Below are 27,062 nucleotides of genomic sequence, written 5' to 3' on the forward strand. Positions count from 1 at the left end.
AGGTCATCAGTGTGTGCAGTACTCTATGCACATCTTCCCCATTAAAACATTTGTCACTGCCGAGTTCAAGTAGTCAGTTAGCGCTGAGCTGCAGTCGCATAAACATGACCACTTCTATTGATTCTCCCGCCAAATGTGAGTTTTATTCATTTCCTGCAAGTAGAAAGGAATAGTGCAGCAGAAATTCATTGAAGAATGTGTTGTGTTTACGGAGAAAACATTACGAGTGTCTAATGCGCACACTGCTGACCTTGCCACTTGTTTTACCTCTTGTATTCACCACATAAATACGAGAGGTAAAAAAGGCTCTCGTATTTATGTTATGGACTCTGATTCTAAAAACACTGAGAATGACTTAGGTAAACAGTTTGGTACAGGAATAACACTAGTACTGTAGTAGTAAAGAACTCCCTCAAAATATAATTTTATAAAGTTTTTACAAAGTCACATTCAATAATGTTTTAAAATGTAAATCTTAACAACTACATTTTTTTTTAATGAACACAATAAATAGGCTTGAACCGAAAATAAATGTACATAATTTCTTACAGCTACACATTTTCAATGTACTACGGATACAACGTAAAATAATTTAAATTCTCAAACAGTCTTAATTATGCGTGTAACTTAAACTAAGACCTAACTTACGGCTAAGTGTTGATCTAGAAATGGAGATCCCAAGTGGAGAAGTACATGTGAAACTTATTCACCATCACCTAAAAAATTACACTACCATTAATTTTATTATGCAATTAAATTGTAAATTTTCCATTTAAATCCCAAGTAATGAAACCAAACAATTTGTATTTACATATTATATACTACACAATAATGTCAGAACACAGGATCGATAAATTATGAACTGTCTACAGTTTTGTGTAAGTTCATAATAATGGCATTAACACATGCAACAGTTATGCTAAAAATGATTTCACTGAAATTGCTAACATTTTAGATAAATGATGATCGGTAAGTGATACATTAATGGTAACATTATAGATAATGAGGATTGTAAATGAATGCATTAAGGGTAACATTATAGATAATGAGGATCATAAATGAATGCATTAAGGGTAACATTATAGATAATGAGGATCGTAAATGAATGCATTAATGGTAACATTATAGATAATGAGGATCATAAATGAATGCATTAAGGGTAACATTATAGATAATGAGGATTGTAAATGAATGCATTAAGGGTAACATTATAGATAATGAGGATCGTAAATGAATGCATTAAGGGTAACATTATAGGTAATGAGGATCTTAAATGAATGCATTAAGGGTAACATTATAGATAATGAGGATCGTAAATGAATGCATTAAGGGTAACATTATAGGTAATGAGGATCTTAAATGAATGCATTAAGGGTAACATTATAGATAATGAGGATCGTAAATGAATGCATTAAGGGTAACATTATAGATAATGAGGATTGTAAATGAATGCATTAAAGGTAACATTATAGATAATGAGGATCGTAAATGAATGCATTAAGGGTAAGCATTAAGGGTAACATTATAGATAATGAGGATCATAAATGAATGCATTAATGGTAACATTATAGATAATGAGGATCGTAAATGAATGCATTAAGGGTAACATTATAGATAATGAGGATCGTAAATGAATGCATTAATGGTAACATTATAGGTAATGAGGATCGTAAATGAATGCATTAAGGGTAACATTATAGATAATGAGGATCGTAAATGAATGCATTAAGGGTAACATGATATGATGGAGGATGCGTAAATGAAACATGAAAGATATTAGGGTACATAATGAGAGTGAGGATCATAAAATGAATACATTAAGGGTAACATTATAGATAATGAGGGTTGTAAATAGATACAGTAATGATAACATTTTAGATAACGAGGATCGCAAATAGATACATTAAAAGTTTGCTGAAAATGACACAGATAAAAAATGTAAAGAGATAAATTTAAAATTGAAATCAACAATTTTAGGATAAGAGCCTATTTTCACCCTTCACTAACGCTCAGTCTGTAACTCAAGGGGATGGAAAAAATTTCATTGCTGTCTGTCTGCACGAAATCTGCAAAATGAACTGGTCTATATGACCTGTGCAAGAAATTCCAGGTACAGATCCATATATGACTAAGTGTATGATTGACAATTTTTAGCTGTTTAAAAAACTATCATAGCTTCATTATTTGTTGATGGAAATGGTTACATTTAGTTTTGCTCATAAAAACATGCTGTAAATGATACATGTAAAATAAACTAAATATCCGTAACAAAAACATAAACAGAGCAAACAATTACTTACATATTTTTTTATGGTGAATTTTTCAGTTTTTTGCAAAAATATTACCATGGAAAGATTCCTCACTGTTTAAAGTATTCATATAAACGCCCACATACTTTAGAATATATTTACAAAAAATTAAAACAGTTATCTTCAAAAATAAAACTGTTAGAATTATTTTTTTTAAACGTCCTTATTGTCCGATGCTAGCACTTATTACATATTTCAACACCATGTTTTAGTCAGATGTTGCCATTGAAAGGGTTACACTTCCTTACTCACTATCTTTCTTTTATAAATATGATAAAAAATTTGTCTTCCTTTAAAAATTACTATATAAGTATGTTTTATAAAGTAATAAAACTGAAAAATATTTTTTACTTAGTCACTGAGAATCAACCCCTAACAGTCAAAATTATTCAGAATTTTAAATATGAGCTTAGTCTAATTATTAGGATCTGATGGTTATTTTTCAAAATTTTCTTATACAATTTTCAAGGTCCTCTACCACATGCTACATATATTTTAGTTTGTACATTTTATAATTTCAATGAAACATAACCTATAGTTGTGCAAGACAATATTCCTACTCGCACCTAGCCATATGGACTGTAGTGGAAAATTCAATAATTTACTATAAAAAAGGGGCAGGAAATATATAAACAAATACAATTATATTAAATCAGTTAATAGTGCATATGCAACAAATAGACTGCAGGAAACTACTACAGCAGAGACATCATGAAAATATGAGAAATTAAGGAATCTGTTTCATACCTTGTAGAAATGATGCATTTCCTCTGACCCATGCATCGGTAACTGAGTGCTGGTTTCTCAAAACATTCCGTCGTGGATACCAATGGGTATCAGCACCATCAGGAACAGTCCTATGTTCCTCAGCACAAGCCTCCAGTCGTTGGGCACCGCAAACGGTAGCAGTGCTCGTGTCAGGTCATGAAGCTGTAACAGATATAGAATTTATTGCATATCTAAGTGACTAAAACCCATATAATGACACTTATCTGTATATTGTCTAAACAAAAGCAACTTATTTATGGTTATTTTTATCTTCGTGGTTTTCTATATAGCCATGAAATGGAATTGTAGATTTTAGACCATTACATAGATGGTGTTTAAAATATTCAGAGGAACAAACTATGTAAATAATATTGGAGTACTTAGCTTAATACATATCTGTGTTAAAACACATATTAAAAATTCATGTATTTAAATTCTTTTTGGAAAAAGAAATGATTATTTTTATACAATCTACTGTATTTTTGAAATTTGTAAACAACCAAAATACAATTACAACAAATTATATTATTGATCATATGTTTTTTAATCCATATCTCATTGGTCAACCATTTAAGAAAATATTATTTTTAACTCAACTTAAAAAGCTTTTGAAGTTTGTTTTGACTGGTTTGATTTTGTTTTAAAGTAAATATGGTAGTGGATACTGACCATTTACTATCAAACTTTCTTAGTACTTCCAAACTTATATCATATTATAAAATAATGCCTTTTTAAGTAATGTACAAGCTTATAATAAAACATTTTGCCAATATATTTAAACAACATTTTTTTTTTAAATTTCATAATGAATGTAAGATCTAACCACTGTATTAATTAAAAACTATTGCAGTACATAAAAATAATTTTCTATACAGATTTTTTGGTCTCAAATGATTTTTTAATGTAAATTTAGTTTTTATAGTAATTACTATATGTATTTACAGTACTAGTTATAAACATAATGCACTATTAATTTTGGCTAACCAATAGCCAATCTTAAAGAATAATAAACCGAAAAATAAATCACTTAATGTACATAAAAACTAAAGGCCTCGAGCACAGGCATCCAAAGGGTTAACGAACCATATTCAGTGACAATTTAAGATTTTCAAAATATATAACAGTACGAAATTTGGTTAAAACATGCGTATATTATAAAGGTATAACAATGAATAATGAAAATGGAATGACATTCAGTGAACATTTCACTCACTTTTAGTGATAACGATTGGCGTCAATGTCCTTCAGAATGTATTCTCTAGGTGTCCTAGCCTAGCTGTCTGCAGAACAATTGCTGACTACAGCCAGAGAAAGAGTGTTCGTGGTGCTTACCTCATGTGTGACACAGACCATGATGAAGCAGGAGATGAGAACATTCAGCACTGGGTAGCCAGGTAGCAGCACTAGCACGCCGTGGTTATCCGCAGCTAGCCACACGTGGTACTGTGTTACAAACAGCTCCAGAGGATAGCGGCCAAACCACGCAAAGAAGCTGGAGTAGCGCGTCCGCAGGATACCCGACACGTTGCGCAGAAAAAAACACATAGCTTACAATCTGAGAACAAGACGATACTGTCAAACTTTTACTGTATATCTTAAATGTGTTCTTCAGAGATATATGGAATTAATTTCTCATGAGTAAAGAATGTGGCTAACACTTAAAAAGACTTCTTTAAGTAGTCAAAATGGCTAATTTTGGTCTTCCTCTTCTCGCAGGTGCATCAGGCAAAATGTCTAGGAGTCAAAGGGTGATAAGCAATACTGTAACTACGAACACAAATCCCACAGGATGGGAAGTGTTCCTACGTATTTTTATAGAATAAAAAGGCAGGATAAGTACAATTAGCTACCTATTATATATTTAACTAACTAATACAACTAAATATAACTTTTACTATAAATTTCCCTTTTCTGAAGAGATGGTATTCAGAGAGACTTACATGTTTACGATTTCTATCAGAGCTCTAATACAAAAGTACTGCTAGATTTGATATCCTGCAGTTCATTTCTACTTTCAAACCTATTGAGATCTACAGTTTGACTAGATATTTTGATCACTAGCCTGGATTCATACGAATAAAATTTGGTTTCTGAGATTGCCGCACTGACCGTTTGCTTATTTGCTTAATACGGTTTTACAGGCCTTGAATGTGTTTGTGAGCCATTCAGTAATTTATTCAGGACTTTATATTACATCAAATATGACATTATTTTAAAAACTTGAGTTTTTTTAGCTAAAAGAGATGAACTGGATTAAATTGTACACCTAATTACAACAAAATTATTAAAATTGGAGAAAGAAAATATGAATCTGAATGGGACTAATAGTGTGGGATGTCTCAGGGCTCCATTTTAGGCCCTTTTTTGTGCATTTAGGGCTAAAAAACTGACAGATCTCTGATTGCACATAGTACTATAAAGAAGGGATCTTTGCGCTTACTTTTTGAGTGACAAGATATTTAGGATGGGTAAGGATGTGGGCACGCTAACTCAGTCATGTCACCTTAGAAGAAGGGAAGACCAGCTCTTTTCTAGGCTCCCATGATAGGGGACAGCACTCCATCATGTCCTGGCAAGCAAGAGCCCTTAACACTAAGAAAGCTCCACCTACTCCAACAGACATCCTCTGCAGAAGACTAGACGTATCGATCCATCCTTCTACCTCTTTATCTCAACATTTGTGGTTAGTACCGCTCCTGGACATTTGTAGGTTTTGCCCAGATAATTATAAGACACATCAGTTTTTGATGTGCCCAGTGTAGGTGCATCAGAAGGTATAAACCAGCCAGAAGTGAACTTTTTTCTGCATCTTTACAAATTGGTCTAATGAGGTGTAATGTGCTCACCGGAATGAAGACAGTGTAGGAGTGTACTTCGTTACACTCGGCCTTGGTCTGGCAGAGTAGGGCGAAGGTGGAAGAGCAGCCGAGACCGACGAACGCAATGAACACAGAACACAAAGCGATGCGGGACGTGAACAGATTGCTGTGGTTGTTGTCGTCCACAAGACTGCTGTTCTGTGCGAACAGCAACATCATGGCAAACACAGCTCCATATGAGGTACTGAAAAGTGTTAGTGAGTGAATTAATTAATTAGTTTATTTCCATGAAGATTTTACAATATAAACACAGGAACAGAAAAGATACACATAATAATTATTATTAATCTAAGGAAACAAATAAAAGGAATAAAATAGGTTTCTTATACTACATTCTTATCTTATCTGAGGAAGGGTTGCTCTAAGGAAACGGGTCTACATAGGCAACGTGGCCTGTGCGTAGACCGAGTTGCTCAAGTAAAAACAATAATTGCAACAATTATTCCAAAGAACTATTATTGTTTGGTTTGATCGATTAAAGCCACAACTCCAACTATATGCAGTCAATGCCAATGTATGTCTTGAGTCAATGTGACGAGTGTGTCTGTTGGGTGGGGAGGGGATGGCAGAGAGGTAGCGGTCAAAACCGTCCATAGCTGGTCACTATCATAACGGCCTCTACTATAAAATTTGGGAGATGTAGTAGCAATTACTAGTTGAGATCGATTTACTCCTCTGAGAGATCGAATTCCAGTACTATTGGAATAGCGGGTATTACGTGAATGTGAAACTGGGACAAAAGAAGTTACTTGAATTTTCGTAAATAAAAAGTAGATTCTTGATATAAAGTTGTCTTATGGTAAAAATTTGAGTTTCTCTGTATAGAGTGTTACTTGGGAATCACCGGGGCTTTTTAAATCCTATAGTGTTTTGAACAACATTGAGTGATTAAAAGATAATGAGTTTCTATAATTTGCCAAAACGTACAAGGACTGCTCTGATAGTAAGTATTGATTCTAATTAAATTGACCAGTTAATATAACTCACCATGTTATGTGAATGTTGAGTTTAGTTCCAAATTCGACACTGTCACAGATTCGGAGCCCCATGTTCGTCTGAAGAGATCCAAAAAAATGTCGGTGATGAAGATGTTCAAGACAAACTTTCCATTGTTTTGACATCAGAGACACATAGACACAAGAGTGTACCACCACACAGAGAGTCTGGTGTACCCAACAGCAATCCAGTGTAATCTTGTCTTTGATGTTGAAATGATGCAAACATTTGTTTTTGAACATCTTCGCCACCGACTTTTTTATCTCTTCAGTTGGACAAGGACTCCAGATTCTAGGAGTCAAGCCTACAACAGTGTTGGATTTTCAGATGCTGCACTGGGCAGAAGGTGTGAAATGGAGCTAAATTTATTATTTGCATTGAATCAACCCTTTCCACCATAGTTACATTATATGTACCAATACATGGCACAATACGCAAATAAACCAGCTTTTACAAAATTTAACAAAACATTTGAAAGTTCAAAAATGGACAACGATTTTACTGACTGTAAAATATACATGATATCAAAAAGCAAAATCCTGTATGGCAAATAGAAAACCTTGGCTGAGTTTGTCCCACATAAATATGAACTGGTACTGTAATACATATGTACAGAACAGTATATAACATAGACAAATATTTTATTATAATTTACAATCAGCTAGACACTTATTACTGTCAACTAGCATTATTGTCAAATAAATAATTGAATAAAAGAGAAGTTAAAAATGGAGTAAGTTAGTATTAAACGCCATACTAATGTTTATGATAGAAAAAGAATTTGATGGTATTCAGTACATTTTAATTAACTCAAGGTAAAAACGAATAAAACATTCAAAACCTGTTAGTTTTTCAACATCACATTTTTACAGAATAAATATCCTGTACGGTTAGAAATACCGTACAATTATAATTATTTAGAGGTTAACTTAATAGAGAGAATACAAAGTAATCTAAATTAACCACAGAATATAACTATGCTGAATGGACAGAGAGTCACCTGTAGCGGTCGAGCTTCCACCGGAACCACCACTCGTGTATGTCATCGTCGGTTGTGGACAAACAAAGCCTTCCACGGCCGTGTCACAAACACCTTGTCGAAGAACACCTGCACAAATCAACAGACACCTAATTTATAATAACTGTAATACAGACGTATTAGTCAGGTAAATAGCCTTGAAAGATGATAATATATATTTCCAATTGATACTCTTATGCAGATTTAAAAGTAGTACCCCAATAAGAGTGTTGTAATTGCAAAGTGACACAAAAATAACTGTAAAGCCACATTCACACTTTGAAAGACTGTACATGCAGACAGTTAGCTAATTCTCTGCCGATTATCTAACACATGTATGCTACTTGTTTTGCATCCACATAAGCCAGTCGTGTTATAGAGGACGTGGCTTTAGCTTGTGTGTGTTTTTTTTTACTTTTTCTTTTTTTATTATAGAGGGAAAGAGGACAATAGCCTCTCCACATAGTCCTAAAAGGACCTTTGCACCTCCCTTACTTTATGTTTAGGCCCTCAGAATCTGAGCCTTTTTACAAAAGCCAACCAAATTTGTGGGCTTCTGTTCTCTGATATCTTTGAGGCTGAGAAAATACGCCCCTAGGAAATTTTTCCTAATTTTAGATATGGCACGACAGTTTAGCCATATATGTTCCACTTCTGCTTCTCTGCAGTATGCATTTATCAGTCTGGCTTTGACCCACCTCCATCAGAAGTTTCCTAAGGGGGCCATGTCCTGTCAACATCCCTAATATCAATCGTATATCCTCCTTAGTTTATTCCAGGAGTGCTGACCACCCTTTAGTATAAGGAGAGATAAAATTTTAATTGTCTTAGTTCAGAGTCCCTTTTCCAGTTTAAGGATCTAATCCTCTTTTCCAATCTTTTACTGGAGCTTTGCTGTAGGAGAAAGCTACTCCACAGCCTGGCTCAGGCCCTACACTCCATACAGGTTTCTTTACCTATTTTGGCAAGGGTATCTGCTTTTTCGTGTCCCTGAATATCCTAGTGGCCTGGAACCCAACCGAGTGTAACTTTGTTCTTCTTTGCCAGTTTCCGCTAGAACATTCTTACACTCCCATACTGCTTTAGATTCAAAGGAACAGACGTCAAGTGCCTTTAGTGCAGCCTGACTATCTAAAAGGATTCTTGTGCTTGCTTTACAAGTTTGAACCATGGAGCTAACTTATTGAGGAAGAGGTAATGGTAAACCCACAAATTGCTTGAAAAAAAAAGTTCCTACTATGGTCAAAACTTATAATTAGACACAGATTAGAAGACAGTGTAGATTTCAAAAAAATTACTAGAATGGCCCCTAAATATATTGGGATTCTATTAAGCTCTGTTGGGTTAAAGATAACAAAGAAATGTACATGCTACAGAGGTCCTATTTCAGCCACAATTCGACTTGCTGTAAATTTGAGGTATTTGGCAAGTGATGTTTTTTATACCAATTTGCAATACGCTTTAAAGTATCCAAACAGATAATTTCACATATTATTCCGTAACTCTGTGAAGCCATGATCGGCCGAAAGTCATCAGACTAGCTGGAAAAATTTCCAGATACAAGAGGAGAAAACATCTTGGAAACATTCGGCAGACAATGCTTCCAGAGACAAGTCTGCAAGTATGGAGAAGGCTTATCCCCAGCAGGGTTCACTTCTGGCTGGTTTATACCTTCCAGTTGAACCCACACTGGGCACAGCAAAAACTGATGTGTGACTTTAATCTGGGTAACCTTATAGATGTTCAGGAGCGCCACATCACTAACCGCAAATGTCGAGATTCTGGGGTGCAAAGGTACTTCAATAGGTCTAGTCTACTGCGGGGGGTGACTGGAGGAGGCTTAAGTAGGCCACGTTATGTAACAAATATAATTATTATATACTTTTAAAAAAGTTAAACAATACTTTTTTAAGGCTGGTACTTGTTCTCTTTGTCATGTGATAAAATATCCGATGATTTATAACAGATAACAGTAATGTTTCATGTAAAAAAATAAAACATTTACCTGAGCCCTAACACCAAAGTCTAAAGAATAAAAAAAACACCACCATGCATCACAGACAATCTGCTACAATATATGATGCACATACCCAAACACATGAATCGAGACATGTTCATTACCACAAGTTTTTGTAAATTGTCACACATACCTAACTTTATGTCCTCAGTGTAGACACCTCTAGAGAACAGATGGTACTTCAGAAACGTCGACCTTTTGCTTTTTTCAAATAATCCAACATTACTAAAGAACTTAAATCATGAAATCACCACGTCCTGGATATGTAACAACAGAAAACTTGATCTGTAAAATCATTTAACCGTAAGCATCAGGGACAGTTCAGATGTTTCAGCAGTAATACAATACAGAACCAAACTCACCTCGGACATATAGAGCATGATTATAAAACTGAATAGGCCGACGAGCTTGAGCACCAGGTAGAGGTAGTGGAGGGGGTTGTGCTCACAGGAGGCTGCTGTCACCCTCGGAGGTGCCACCAACACCAGGTACAGCAGTGAGAACCAGAACGACACCACCGGAACGTAGTAGTAAAACTGGTACGGCCGGTTCATACAGAGGCAGAGGATCACTGTGGTCATGTTGAGCCGGAACAAAACCTAAAACAGAATGACACACTTGGAAGGGAGAGGACACCGAAAACCTTACTGAATCTGATGAGTTCATGAATAAGAAGTTCTAAAAAAGAGACATATTTTGTAAATGATTGAGGACAATTTTACAAGTGCACAAGCCTTCAATTTAGAGAAAAAGAGAAAAATAAAGCATTTGTTTGTACATTTAAAATCAATGTATTGATACAGTTAACATTTACTAACGGGACAAAATATTAGGGCTATATAACTTTTTATTAAAAAACTCCATATTTGGGTAAGATTTTTTGCATACTATCATATAAAATCTAATAGTGTGTTTTACTCAATCATGTAAAAAAATACTGGACCGATTTTACTGAAATTTTACGTGGAAATAAGTTGCACTACAGCAAACAAATATTACTAATTTAAAGAGCCTGTTAAATGTAATCAACTGTTATGTGTATTGTTTTATGACAGCACAACTAAATGTTTAATTTTATTAATTTAACCACCATTTCCAATTTGTTTACATTTATAGTCTTGAAAGCATAGAGTAAGAAAATATCCAGATAAGAAAATTAAGTTTTATTAAAAACTAGCCTAAACCCGCGGCTCCGCTCGCGTGGCAGTAGAGAGGGCTACATCAATCAAGCATCGAAAAGAAATACTAATTTTATTATACGTTTTTCCAATTAATTTATTGCTCTACTAATACATCGTAGCATATCATAAAATCTATTATAAAAGTTTTTTGTTTATTTTAATGCGTTTTGGTAAACAACGTTATTAGTTGTATTATTTGGAGCATAAATATAAAGGTTCTTCGGGTTTCCGACTCTTGAGCAAGCGACGTATAATTGACCGTGCGAGAAACATGAGGGTTCCAGATGGATTCCTGCGACGTTAAGTGATTGTCCTTGTGCCTTATTAATCGTCATTGCGAACGCAAGTCGAACGGGGAACTGAAGTCTCTTAAATTCAAATGGCAAGTCGGATGGAATTAAGGGGATGCGAGGGATGAAGACATCTTCCCCGGCAGATGTTCCCGACAAAATCGTTGCTTCAATGATATTTGGATGTAAATTTTTGACGGTTAGTCGAGTGCCGTTGCACAATTTTGGTGGTCGTAAGTTTCTCAACATCATTATCGGTGATCCTACTTTCAAGAGTAATTGATGTGACGGCATTCCTGATGGTTCAAGTGAGTTTAAAAACTCCACAGGGTAGTGTACAGCTTGTTCTGGATCAATGACGGTGTCGATGGACTTGTACGTCGTCACAGCTCCCGGTAGCTTGTCTTGAATAGATATGTTTAGATTAGTTACTTGATCGTTTCGTGGTGCTAGAATCGCTCTTTCTCTAAGCCATCCGTGATTTTTTATTACGAATTCGTTTTGTTGCTATCGCACGTGCGCTGTGACGGCTTAAAGCACTTTTTTTTCTTGGCGGCATTATGTTATTTTCCAATAAAATTCGTCAAAAAACTGCTCAAAGGAATTCTGTAAAAAAAAATGTTGAGAAAAACATTCTTCAAAGAATATTTACATGAGAAAACAAAAATACTTGCCTATTTTTTTAAACCTTTTACTGATGGAAAATAACACTGTTCTTGGAAATTGTAAAAAAGATATCAAATCACGTTTATCAAAAATTTGACATTTGTGACACGTTGTAAATGTCAAAAAATGTTTGTTTACATAGAAACGTCAAAAATATTTATGTTTACTTAGTTACTGTCAAAAATAACAACAATTTTTTGTCGCATTATATATGTTTACAAAGAACAGCTGATTAAAAATTTGAAAAGACTCTTTCACTTAATAACATATGTTTGCTGCAATGCATTTCTTACGGGTATTTCTGTAACCAGTGGGGCGGAATCCTGAATCGGGAAAGGGATAAAAAGTATCCTATAACCTTCTACAGATCAAGACGAACAAATTAAAAAAAAAATTAGGCGAATCCGTCCGTCCAGCCGTTTGTGAGTGATGCTGTTACACACGAACAGTTTCATTTTTATATATATATATATATAGATATACTTTGAACTTTAAATTTATAAAATATTAAGTATGCAGGGCTTGGTCAGTATTGTGATGCAGATATCAAAGATATAGTTACTATCTAACTTTTACTATACATTTAATACTGTTATTAAATCCTCGTATTATAGTACATTTTAGTTGAGTTCTTAGTCATGCCGGTTTCAATGTGCTGATGAACTGGCAAGAAATGGCTACAAAAAGCAGGTTCTGGGCCTGAACCAGTCTGTTTCTTACAGAAGTCAACTGCTTAGTACCAAGCTATTGGAAAATGGTTCAGCAACACAAACTATCATCGTTGAGAGTGTTTTTATGAACAGTTAGTAAGAATGTAATAGAAATTTTTTATTGCACATATCCTTAAAATACATGGAAACACTAGGCTGTTATGGGTTAAACGTGATATACTAGGTAGATAAACTCGTTACAGTCTGTATTTTAAGTAAATATATATATATATATATATATACACACACACACATAAAATTATATATACTAACTAAATATATGTCAGTGTTTATCAAAAGTTTTTTTACTGACAAAATTCTTCTCTGGCAACCGTACCATGTACTTATTTTAAGAAGTTGTGTTTCAACAAAAATACTACAAAATATATCTTGTATCTCAGATTTTCTCGCAATACCAAAAACTACTATCACTGACAAAATGTCACAAATTAAAATTTGTAGGTCCTAAAAGGTTTAAACTCAAGAATGTGAGGAATTTTTAAAATGTTGAAAATTTGTCTTAATTCTTTGCCATTAGATGAATTCTGTTACATTCACAAACTCTGGTTTGCTATATCTATTTTTTTAAGTTTATTAATATTATATAATACTAATATAGATGTATTAGACATAATTTTTATCGTTCGTGTATGACAATATAAGTCAATTTTTAAATTTCATAATTATAAGTCAGTAATATGACATTTTCCTTGTCCTCAGTGTAAAAATTTGAAAAAAAGAGTTCCTGACTTTTACTATATCTAAAAAATTTCCATTCATTCACAACACCAGATATTAATTGATTAGCTTAAGCACAAACAAACTAATCAAACCGTCGACTAAAATTTTGTACATTACACTTTATGAAGTTATTAATGAATCAACACTCAAAACTTCTAAAAAGGTCATGAATGAACCACAACCCTTTACACTGTAGATGCATAAATCCAACAGAATAAGAATATTAAAAACCACCCAAAATGTGATTCACTTTGCAATTAATATGAAAAATGATGTCCCTTTCCTTCAAAACACACATCATAGAAATAATAAAAACTAAACTAGAATTTCTGAACAAATAAAGATTAAAGTTACCTGAAAGAAGCGCACTATGCCTGCGTCGCTGCGATGCCAGAGATAGTAGAAGTGTCCATAGCCGTTCAGGAAGAGGTATGCTGATATCAGCATACGGACATGGTTGTATATCTGGAGGTTACTGGTGGCACCTGTCATGTTGTAGATCAGAATCACCAACTGCATCCAGCCTGCGGACAGCACACTACACTTACAGACATGGTTGTATATCTGGAGGTTACTGGTGGCACCTGTCATGTTGTAGATCAGAATCACCAACTGCATCCAGCCTGCGGACAGCACACTACACTTACAGACATGGTTGTATATCTGGAGGTTACTGGTGGCACCTGTCATGTTGTAGATCAGAATCACCAACTGCATCCAGCCTGCGGACAGCACACTACACTTACAGACATGGTTGTATATCTGGAGGTTACTGGTAGCACCTGTCATGTTGTAGATCAGAATCACCAACTGCATCCAGCCTGCGGACAGCACACTACACTTACAGACATGGTTGTATATCTGGAGGTTACTGGTGGCACCTGTCATGTTGTAGATCAGAATCACCAACTGCATCCAGCCTGCGGACAGCACACTACACTTACAGACATGGTTGTATATCTGGAGGTTACTGGTGGCACCTGTCATGTTGTAGATCAGAATCACCAACTGCATCCAGCCTGCGGACAGCACACTACACTTACAGACATGGTTGTATATCTGGAGGTTACTGGTGGCACCTGTCATGTTGTAGATCAGAATCACCAACTGCATCCAGCCTGCGGACAGCACACTACACTTACAGACATGGTTGTATATCTGGAGGTTACTGGTAGCACCTGTCATGTTGTAGATCAGAATCACCAACTGCATCCAGCCTGCGGACAGCACACTACACTTACAGACATGGTTGTATATCTGGAGGTTACTGGTGGCACCTGTCATGTTGTAGATCAGAATCACCAACTGCATCCAGCCTGCGGACAGCACACTACACTTACAGACATGGTTGTATATCTGGAGGTTACTGGTGGCACCTGTCATGTTGTAGATCAGAATCACCAACTGCATCCAGCCTGCGGACAGCACACTACACTTACAGACATGGTTGTATATCTGGAGGTTACTGGTGGCACCTGTCATGTTGTAGATCAGAATCACCAACTGCATCCAGCCTGCGGACAGCACACTACACTTACAGACATGGTTGTATATCTGGAGGTTACTGGTGGCACCTGTCATGTTGTAGATCAGAATCACCAACTGCATCCAGCCTGCGGACAGCACACTACACTTACAGACATGGTTGTATATCTGGAGGTTACTGGTGGCACCTGTCATGTTGTAGATCAGAATCACCAACTGCATCCAGCCTGCGGACAGCACACTACACTTACAGACATGGTTGTATATCTGGAGGTTACTGGTGGCACCTGTCATGTTGTAGATCAGAATCACCAACTGCATCCAGCCTGCGGACAGCACACTACACTTACAGACATGGTTGTATATCTGGAGGTTACTGGTGGCACCTGTCATGTTGTAGATCAGAATCACCAACTGCATCCAGCCTGCGGACAGCACACTACACTTACAGACATGGTTGTATATCTGGAGGTTACTGGTGGCACCTGTCATGTTGTAGATCAGAATCACCAACTGCATCCAGCCTGCGGACAGCACACTACACTTACAGACATGGTTGTATATCTGGAGGTTACTGGTGGCACCTGTCATGTTGTAGATCAGAATCACCAACTGCATCCAGCCTGCGGACAGCACACTACACTTACAGACATGGTTGTATATCTGGAGGTTACCGGTGGCACCTGTCATGTTGTAGATCAGAATCACCAACTGCATCCAGCCTGCGGACAGCACACTACACTTACAGACATGGTTGTATATCTGGAGGTTACCGGTGGCACCTGTCATGTTGTAGATCAGAATCACCAACTGCATCCAGCCTGCGGACAGCACACTACACTTACAGACATGGTTGTATATCTGGAGGTTACCGGTGGCACCTGTCATGTTGTAGATCAGAATCACCAACTGCATCCAGCCTGCGGACAGCACACTACACTTACAGACATGGTTGTATATCTGGAGGTTACTGGTGGCACCTGTCATGTTGTAGATCAGAATCACCAACTGCATCCAGCCTGCGGACAGCACACTACACTTACAGACATGGTTGTATATCTGGAGGTTACTGGTGGCACCTGTCATGTTGTAGATCAGAATCACCAACTGCATCCAGCCTGCGGACAGCACACTACACTTACAGACATGGTTGTATATCTGGAGGTTACTGGTGGCACCTGTCATGTTGTAGATCAGAATCACCAACTGCATCCAGCCTGCGGACAGCACACTACACTTACAGACATGGTTGTATATCTGGAGGTTACTGGTGGCACCTGTCATGTTGTAGATCAGAATCACCAACTGCATTGTGACATGGTTGTATATCAGTCATCAGATCAGAATCACCAACTGCATCCAGCCTGCGGACAGCACACTACACTTACAGACATGGTTGTATATCTGGAGGTTACTGGTGGCACCTGTCATGTTGTAGATCAGAATCACCAACTGCATCCAGCCTGCGGACAGCACACTACACTTACAGACATGGTTGTATATCTGGAGGTTACTGGTGGCACCTGTCATGTTGTAGATCAGAATCACCAACTGCATCCAGCCTGCGGACAGCACACTACACTTACAGACATGGTTGTATATCTGGAGGTTACTGGTGGCACCTGTCATGTTGTAGATCAGAATCACCAACTGCATCCAGCCTGCGGACAGCACACTACACTTACAGACATGGTTGTATATCTGGAGGTTACCGGTGGCACCTGTCATGTTGTAGATCAGAATCACCAACTGCATCCAGCCTGCGGACAGCACACTACACTTACAGACATGGTTGTATATCTGGAGGTTACTGGTGGCACCTGTCATGTTGTAGATCAGAATCACCAACTGCATCCAGCCTGCGGACAGCACACTACACTTACAGACATGGTTGTATATCTGGAGGTTACTGGTGGCACCTGTCATGTTGTAGATCAGAATCACCAACTGCATCCAGCCTGCGGACAGCACACTACACTTACAGACATGGTTGTATATCTGGAGGTTACCGGTGGCACCTGTCATGTTGTAGATCAGAATCACCAACTGCATCCAGCCTGCGGACAGCACACTACACTTACCTCCCTACAATTGATAAATATTTTTCACAGTGTCCACTGGAAAGAATGGAAATACAGTAAAACCTATCACATCTGGCCTGTGTGACAATAAGGTAGACTGGATATCGTTAAAGCCAATATAGAATTGTAATATGAAGAACATTAAGAAATTTAGTAATACTAAATGTGTTTGACCAGTAATTATTTATTGTTCCTAAAACTTTAAACTAAACTAATGCACTAGACCTTTTACACTTTTTGTAGTTTTATATGTACAATAAAACACAATTCAAAAGGTTATAAAATCGAATTTGTCTTAGGAAAAAAAAGAGTAACGAATATTATGTTTATAAACCTGATCTTAACATATTGAAAATGTACAAATTAACTGTATTGTGTGAGCTACTGCAATATATCCCTATGCACATATGAAAGCTGATAGAAAACATCTGATAGCTGATATCTATCACAATTTCACCAAGATCATTTGTTTCTAAAAATAACACAGGTGAGGTGGTTGTAAGGAGAAACAAAGCTCCCATTCCTCTCTCATACTTCTACCACACAGCTGGCCGATGAGTTGGAGAAAGTGATCAAGCTTGTGTGGCATTCCTTGCTCACAAAGCTTAAAATTACACAAAATGTTAACGTTTGCCACCAGGCCAGATATCGGGGGTGCCGCATATTGGAGGGCTGGATATGACAGGTTTCACTGTAACAACAGAGTAAATGATTTAAAGGCTTCCAAATTACTTATATTAAATTTGTGCGTCCCTACATACCTTTCCACTCCTCTGTCTGGTCCCGGTGCAGCACCTTGGTGTAGCGACTGTCCTCTGTGAAGAAGAGTCCGAGAGCAAACACGTAGCCTATCGGCAGCCAAAAACTCACTGGCGAGTAGTACTTGTTCTCTTTCATGAAGAAGTTAGTCCTGGAGCAAATAACACAAAGATGAAAAGAAGAACCTAAGACAATCAAAATTATAGTGACTGACTACTTACATACATAAACTGCTTGATGGATTGTTTGAGGAACCTAAATTAGATAATATTTGGTATGGGGTAAAAAAGTGGTTAGCTGGAAATCCTTTTTTCTCATTGATGGAATTTTATGACTCAGATAAAATAGAATTTTAAGTCCCACCACAATATTGTGTACATATTGTAACTGTTAAAAATAGTCTGGTGCTGGTAATTCGTGTTTTTGCTACAAAACAACACTACAAAAAATCCCAGCGGATGAGAAGAAGGAATTGGAATCTGTGGAACCACATGAAACAGCATTAATGGAAACAATGACCAAAACGAGCATCGAAGAGGTTAAAGATACAATTAAAAACCTCAAATTCAAAAATTCAGTCGGTATTGATGAAATTTCTTCCAAAGTATTAAAATTTTGTGCTGACGAACTAGCCCCCCCATTGGTTGCCATATTCAACAAATCTTTTAAAGAGGGTCAATTCCCCTCAAAATTAAAAATTTCGAAAGTATTCCCTAAATTTAAAAGTGGGTGCAAACATGATGCAAACAACTACAGACCAATTTCACTGATTTCAACATTTTCAAAATTATGTGAAAGAATTGTTCTTCAAAGACTCCTGGACCATTGCGCTGAGCACAATCTCTTAAATGAAAACTAACATGGATTTACAAAAGGGAAGTCAACTACAACGGCATTGATCAAACTAATTGAATCAGTGACAGACAGCATTGAAGAGGGAAAATTGACCACAGCTTTGATTCTTGATTTAAGTAAGGCGTTTGATTGCCTCAGCCACAACATCATTCTGAAGAAATTGGAATTGCTTGGAATCAAAGGGACAGCAAATAATTGGTTTGAGAGCTACTTAAAGGGTCGTACCCAACTAGTAGAGCTCTACCACTCATCAAATGGTATCACAAAGGCAGTCAGATCAAAAGTCCTTCCAGTGCTGAGAGGTGTGCCACAAGGTTCCGTATTAGGACCAGTGATTTTCATTCTCTTTACCAATGATCTACCCCAACACCTAGGAAACTACTGCACACCTCTAATGTATGCGGACGACACTACCTTATTTCTGACCCAACGTTCAGCAGATGGCCTTGCGGTCTCATCTTATACAGCTCTCAACATGGCCATCCAATATTGCTATGGAAATGACCTTACAGTAAATCCATCAAAGACTAACCAGATCGCTTTTGGAAGGAGAGCATCAGAAGTCCCAACCATTCCAGATGTCAGTATTGAAGATCATTTAAAATTCCTTGGAGTAACAGTGGATACCGAACTAAATTGGATTAATTACGTCGATAATCTTAGTAAAAAACTCAACACTGGTCACTTTGTCATCAAGCAAATTCTTTCTCTCAGTAGCCTTGAAACAGCAAAAATAACTTACTTTTCTCTTTTTGAGTCTCACCTGCGCTATGGTCTTGCTGCCTGGGGTGGAACTACTGCTTCAAATCTCCAACGGATACTTATCATACAAAAGAAATGTATTAGAACACTGGCGGGACTACAACCTCTGGAGAGCTGTAGAGAGGCATTCAAGTCTCTGAGGATTCTCACTGTCATTTCGCTTTACATTCAAGAAGTAATAATGTACGCTGATGGGGAGAATTTTCCAAGGACCAATGATGTACACCACTACAACACCAGAAATGTACACCTCTACAGCCTTCCTGTACATCGTCTGAGGCTTTATGAGCGAAAACCATCATATATGGGAATGAAGCTCCACAATCTCCTACCACCTCACCTGCTGTCCAAAAGAGGAAAGGAACTCAAGATAGCACTACATCAATGGCTTCTAGACCAGCCATTCTACACGCTGGAAGAGTATCTTCAAAACACTTTTTCCTGATGTTAATGTATTTAATGACACTGTTTATAATCTCAAAGATTGTAAATAAAGATATTCTCATTCTCTCATTCTCATATAATCTCAAAGATTGTAAATAAAGATATTCTCATTCTCTCATTCTCATTCTCATGCTAAAAGCTCAAGAAATTGGTAATAGGTAAGATATCTTTCTTAGTGCCAAACCTTTACTACAGTTCATCAAGTAGCAGATAAATCTGCAGTCACACAGTTCTACATACAGCATCATGATACTTAAAGTAACCCTATGAACAGTCTTTAGCATATGGAAAATGGTTCATCAATGGACAACAAATTTTGCCTTTCACTTGTTTGCACATTCTTCTAAGGAAGCTGTTGATTCAAGTAGGAAGGCTGACCTACCCCAACCCAGGATTCAAAGGGAAACAAGTCCACCCATGAAGTTGGGACAGTGGACATTTGAGTTTTCCTTAAGTTTAAAATCATCTGAACTCAAGACTACCACTTCTATTGTTTTTTTTAAACTGCTGTTCGGGTATTCTCAGCCCATGCTATTTGCTTCTCGAGCCATTGATGAAATGATAACTTGGAAAGCTTTAAAATCTGCCAAGTATCAAAACAGGGATGATAAAAACCAGTGAGGGGACATCAGTCCACCATCATTCATGGTTGCGTACAACACTTTTGTAGTCACATCCTTTGATTACCCAAATCATAACTGAAACAAAGGACATACTGAAGCAAAAGGACATCAACCTTCCAAAGTTACTTTATCATGGACAAAACCGAGATAAATACATGAAAGAGTGAAGAGATACCGAGGTTCCACAGGAGCCTTTGTTATTCAAGCAAGATACAAGTACATGTACCACCATCCTCCTTCCGTTCTCTCAGGACACCTGGGGAATAAACAATCTTCCTCCTGAAGGGGATTTGGGAGCTGTAACTCCTGATTTTCCAACTTTTCCTGACGAAAATGATAAGCAAAACCCTGTACTTGACTAAAGTCCAAATTAAACGTAAGTATGTATCCTGTTATCTCCTGTTTCATCCGGTCAAGAAATATCTCAAAATCCCTCTTTGATTCCATAAACAAAAGGAAATTGAAAAAAACCAAGAAATTGACCCACTGGGTCTTAATTTTAAAGACGTATCTCAGGGCACGGCACTCAAAACACCACAACAAGCAAACAGCCTATAACAATGAATCCTCTACCCATGTAGCAAGGCCTAAGTAAATGATTAGCCCAAAACTTCTTGCCTACTACTTCAAAAACTGTTGCAATCTGCACTTCAAAGTTCATGGCAGGCATGGTAAATCATTTCATTTCATTTCATTTCAAAGTTCATCACACACTCTAGCAACCCCTTAGTCCAATGAAGCATCATGAACCTGAAGCAATGTCAATGTTACTTCCGACAAGATATTAAGATGATGACGTTTTCAACACAGCCACAAAAAATCTCGTAAATATCATCAGAGTAGTAGTGTTTCTACACAGTTTTAAGTGTATCAGTAATACTGGCTAATTTAAAAGAATTAAGCATTGTCATAGAGATTTACTTTTGAAATTTGGCATTTTCAAAGATAACTTAACGTTACGTGATAACTGCACAGGTATGTGTTAATAATATGATTTAATATTGTTCTTGTAGAGTGTTAGCAAATATGGTGGAGACAACAAACCTGTCACAGAGATAAAAGTAGGCCATGATAAGCCCCAGTTTGGCTAGGCTTGTAGTCAGGATGTACCCGGCAGTGGGAGGGTCTGCCCGCAATCCTTGCAGCTTGCGCTTCACTGCCATACCACAGCCCAGGATAAAACTGTAACATTAAAATCCTATAGTGAACGTGTGTTACTCTAAAACTATACAAAGTACGAAGGAATGATCTTGACAAAGCCACTTTCCTTAGGAAATGACTTGAGACTAGCCATTTTTTTAATGTTTCACCAATAACAAGCACGGAGTTTGTATATGTTTTACTATCGTTTGTATAACATAAATGGCAGTTAAATACTTCATATTGGATTGAAGATTAATTGTGATGGTTCACAGTTTAATTATATATATATACTATATATATGAATGTTTGTATGTCCTTTATAGAATTGTAAACTATTTAACCGATCATTATGAAAATTTGTATGCATATTATTTTTTCTTTAGGAAAGGTTTATATGCTATGCCCATTGACGTAACTTGGCACCAGGCAGCGCTGCAAAAGATAAAAGTTTTCAAAGAACCTGCAGATTATAAACTGCAATTACAAGACATTTATGTACATTAAAAAGCCAAGCATTATTGAAGGCACTAAGCTATGATGTATATTTGTCTTTAAAATAAATTTCTGGTTGAACTTAAAGCTTGATTGTTAGATCACTTTATAATAAAGTACACATACGTATACAATGGCTATAAACAAACACTTTTGACAGATTTTCTTGATTTTGGCAACAAGGCACATTCTACATCGGTGTTGGAAATATAATTCACTTGAACCAGAAGTCCTCATACATGGGCAAAGCTTACGAAAAGCGTGTGAAGCTGCGGGAAAGAACTAGTATATATATAACTTATATAAATATTAATTCTGCATCACGTTATGCCATTTAATAACATAGTTTCCTGTTATGTTTTTTGGCCGTCAATTGTTATCGTACTACAGCAACATCAAATTTTACTTGATTTTTGCTACCTGCAACTAATAACATGTAAGAAAATCAAATGCAAAGCTCTACTATGCGTTACCAACCTCCAATATGCCCATTATAATACGACGCACCAATCTACACACTAACTGTAGTACAATCAATGGATTTCTAGCAATCCAGATTAGATACGAGTTGCCATTTTTTTTTTATTAAAAAGCAGGTCTTTACCATTTGTCATCACTAGCTTTCAGTGTACAACACTGAGAGATGCCAGATTGCAAATTAATAACAATATGTTAAAATAGCATAAAATGTAAGAATCACAATTTATACAAAATTATCAATGTTGCGATACCACTAAGAAAAGTGCTCGGGGTACACAACAGACTATTCATGTTTAAATGCTTGTGCAATAGGCCAGCCCTTGAAAGAAGAAAAGTGCAGTTCTGAAATGAAATTGTTATTTGTTAAACCATAAACATAAACCAAAGTCTTGATAGCATGATTCGATTATGTACCAGACAGCCAGAACGGAGAAGGTGACGACCTGAAGTGACGTGTAAGGCTCTGCGCTGCTGCAGCACGTTCCGTCGTTGTAGTTCATGTGATCGTTACAGTAGGAGTTGAGTAGGATCTGTGTGTCATGCAAATATATTGCCTGACCTGGCTGCTTGGTCTGGGCTACCAGTCTACAACTAGACCATACCTCCACCTTGCTGTGCTCTAAAACCTACAACACATCAGTTGTAAACTAGTGGGGTTTACAGTTTAACCATTACAGTTTTTACCTAAACTATTAATCATTTTTACTAACTATGATATCTTGATATAACTATCTAACCAAAATACTGTTAAAAACAAAAAATTCCTCGTTTTTTCCACAGCTATTAATTTTTACAGTTTATTTAAAGATTTCTGTAAATCTCATCTTAGCTAATTTATTATTTATTAATAATAGGGTAAAAAGTACAAGTGAATAGAAAATGTGTGTTACTAGTGTGATGTTACCTCCATAGCCGCTCTGTTGTATAAATCTATTCTGGTGTTGGTTTCCACCGCCTTCTCATCACTGACAGGTTCCTGCAGCGCCCACAGCACCTGGCCCTTGTTGTCTACAATCTTGTCCATGCTCTACAACATGACACAAAAGCCATCACTGACATGTTCCTGCAGAGCCCACAGCACCTGGCCCTTGTTGTCTACAATCTTGTCCATGCTCTACAACATGACACAAAGCCATCACTGACATGTTCCTGCAGAGCCCACAGCACCTGGCCCTTGTTGTCTACAATCTTGTCCATGCTCTACAACATGACACAAATCCATCACTGACATGTTCCTGCAGCGCCCACAGCACCTGGCCCTTGTTGTCTACAATCTTGTCCATGCTCTACAACATGACACAAAGCCATCACTAACATGTTCCTGCAGCGCCCACAGCACCTGGCCCTTGTTGTCTACAATCTTGTCCATGCTCTACAACATGACACAAAGCCATCACTGACATGTTCCTGCAGCGCCCACAGCACCTGGCCCTTGTTGTCTACAATCTTGTCCATGCTCTACAACATGATACAACAGGTTTCAGCACACAATCTGTCCATGTACAACATGATCCTGCAGCGCCACAGCACCTGGCCCTTGTTGTCTACAATCTTGTCCATGCTCTACAACATGACACAAAGCCATCACTGACATGTTCCTGCAGCACCCACAGCACCTGGCCCTTGTTGTCTACAATCTTGTCCATGCTCTACAACATGACACAAAGCCATCACTGACATGTTCCTGCAGCACCCACAGCACCTGGCCCTTGTTGTCTACAATCTTGTCCATGCTCTACAACATGACACAAAGCCATCACTGACATGTTCCTGCAGCGCCCACAGCACCTGGCCCTTGTTGTCTACAATCTTGTCCATGCTCTACAACATGACACAAAGCCATCACTGACATGTTCCTGCAGCACCCACAGCACCTGGCCCTTGTTGTCTACAATCTTGTCCATGCTCTACAACATGATACAAAGCCATCACTGACATGTTCCTGCAGCACCCACAGCACCTGGCCCTTGTTGTCTACAATCTTGTCCATGCTCTACAACATGACACAAAGCCATCACTGACATGTTCTGCAGCACCCACAGCACCTGGCCCTTGTTGTCTACAATCTTGTCCATGCTCTACAACATGACACAAATCCATCACTAGACAGGTTTCCTGCAGCGCCCACAGCACCTGGCCCTTGTTGTCTACAATCTTGTCCATGCTCTACAACATGACACAAATCCATCACTAGACAGGTTCCTGCAGCGCCCACAGCACCTGGCCCTTGTTGTCTACAATCTTGTCCATGCTCTACAACATGACACAAATCCATCACTGACATGTTCCTGCAGCGCCCACAGCACCTGGCCCTTGTTGTCTACAATCTTGTCCATGCTCTACAACATGACACAAATCCATCACTGACATGTTCCTGCAGCGCCCACAGCACCTGGCCCTTGTTGTCTACAATCTTGTCCATGCTCTACAACATGACACAAAGCCATCACTAACATGTTCCTGCAGCACCCACAGCACCTGGCCCTTGCTGTCTACAATCTTGTCCATGCTCTACAACGTGACACAAATCCATCATGACAGGTTTCCTACAGCGCCCACAGCACCTGGCCCTTGTTGTCTACAATCTTGTCCATGCTCTACAACATGACACAAAGCCATCACTAACATGTTCCTGCAGCACCCACAGCACCTGGCCCTTGTTGTCTACAATCTTGTCCATGCTCTACAACATGATACAAAGCCATCACTGACATGTTCCTGCAGAGCCCACAGCACCTGGCCCTTGTTGTCTACAATCTTGTCCATGCTCTACAACATGACACAAAGCCATCACTGACATGTTCCTGCAGCACCCACAGCACCTGGCCCTTGTTGTCTACAATCTTGTCCATGCTCTACAACATGACACAAAGCCATCACTGACATGTTCCTGCAGCACCCACAGCACCTGGCCCTTGTTGTCTACAATCTTGTCCATGCTCTACAACATGACACAAAGCCATCACTGACATGTTCCTGCAGCGCCCATAGCACCTGGCCCTTGTTGTCTACAATCTTGTCCATGCTCTACAAATGGACCACAAAGCCATCACTGACATGTTTCCTGCAGCACCTCAAGGCACCTGGCCCTTGTTGTCTACAATCTTGTCCATGCTCTACAACATGTACAAAGCCATCACTGACCATGTTTTGCAGCACCCACAGCACTGGGCCTTGTTGTCTACAATTCTTGTCCATGCTCTTAAAACATGACCACAAATCCGATCATAGACAGGTTTCTACAGCGCCAACAGGACCTGGCCCTTGTTGTCTACAATCTTGTTCATGCTCTACACATGACACAAATCCATCATAGACAGGTTCCTGCAGCGCCCCCACAGCACCTGGCCCTTGTTTGTCTACAATCTTGTGTCCATGCTTATCAAACATGACACAAATCCATCATAGACAGGTACCTACAGCATCCCACAGCACCTGGTCCCTTGTTGTCTACAATCTTGTCCTTGCTTCAACATGACACAAATCCATCACTAACATGTTCCTGCAGCACCCACAAGCACCTGGCCCTTGTTGTCTACAATCTTGTCCATGCTCTAACAACATGATCACAAAGCCATCACTGAATGTTCCTTAGCAGCACCCACTGCACCTGGCATTGTTGGTCTACAATTCTTGGTCCATGCTCTACAACATGGACACAAAGCCATCACTGACATGTATTTTGCGAGCACCACAGCACCTGGGCCCTTGTTGTCTACAATCTTGTCCATGCTCTACAACATGACACTCAAATCCATCATAGACAGGATTCTACAGCGCCCACAGGACTGGCCTTGTTGTCTACAATTCTTGTCCATGCTCTACAACATGACCTCAAATCCATCATGACAGGGTCTCCTGTCGCGCCCACAGCACCTGGCCCTTGTTGTCTACAATCTTGTCCATGCTCTACAACATGACACAAATCATCATAGACAGGTTCCTACAGCATCCACAGCATCCTGGCCCTTGTTGTCTACAATCTTGTCCATGCTCTACAACATGGGACACAAAATCCATCATAGACTGGTTCTACATGCGCCCACAGCACCTGGCCCTTGTTGGTCTACAATTCTGTGTTCCATGATCTTACAAATGGACACAAAGCCCATCACTACATGTTCCTGCAGCAACCACTGCACCTGCCTTGCTGTCTACAATCTTGTCATGCTCTACTACGTGGACAAAATTCCATCATGACAGGTTTCTACAGCGACCACGACACCTGGCCCTTGCTTGTCTACAATCTGTGTCCATGCTCTACAACATGACACAAAGCATCACTAAACATGTTCCTGCAAGACCCACCAGCACCTGGCCCTTTGTTGTTACAATCTGTCCTCATGCTCTACAACATGTTACA

At 38.2% G+C, this 27,062-nt stretch overlaps 1 protein-coding gene across 1 annotated transcript in view; it reads right to left on the minus strand.

Moving 5' to 3' along the window:
- Positions 1-392: 392 nt before the first annotated feature.
- Positions 393-27,062, minus strand: part of LOC124353525 (N-acetylneuraminate 9-O-acetyltransferase) — a 36,232-nt gene continuing 9,562 nt past the window's right edge. Inside the window, 12 exon segments of the mRNA XM_046803404.1 lie at positions 393-716; positions 3,057-3,239; positions 4,410-4,624; positions 5,920-6,140; positions 7,953-8,008; positions 8,010-8,060; positions 10,350-10,586; positions 13,930-14,099; positions 17,903-18,051; positions 21,629-21,766; positions 23,114-23,325; positions 23,604-23,726. Coding sequence (XP_046659360.1) covers positions 3,114-3,239; positions 4,410-4,624; positions 5,920-6,140; positions 7,953-8,008; positions 8,010-8,060; positions 10,350-10,586; positions 13,930-14,099; positions 17,903-18,051; positions 21,629-21,766; positions 23,114-23,325; positions 23,604-23,726 — 1,698 coding nt within the window. The 3' untranslated portion in view covers positions 393-716; positions 3,057-3,113.

This window comes from Homalodisca vitripennis, chromosome 2, assembly GCF_021130785.1.
Source record: "Homalodisca vitripennis isolate AUS2020 chromosome 2, UT_GWSS_2.1, whole genome shotgun sequence".
In the NCBI taxonomy this organism is placed as follows: Eukaryota; Metazoa; Arthropoda; class Insecta; order Hemiptera; family Cicadellidae; genus Homalodisca; species Homalodisca vitripennis.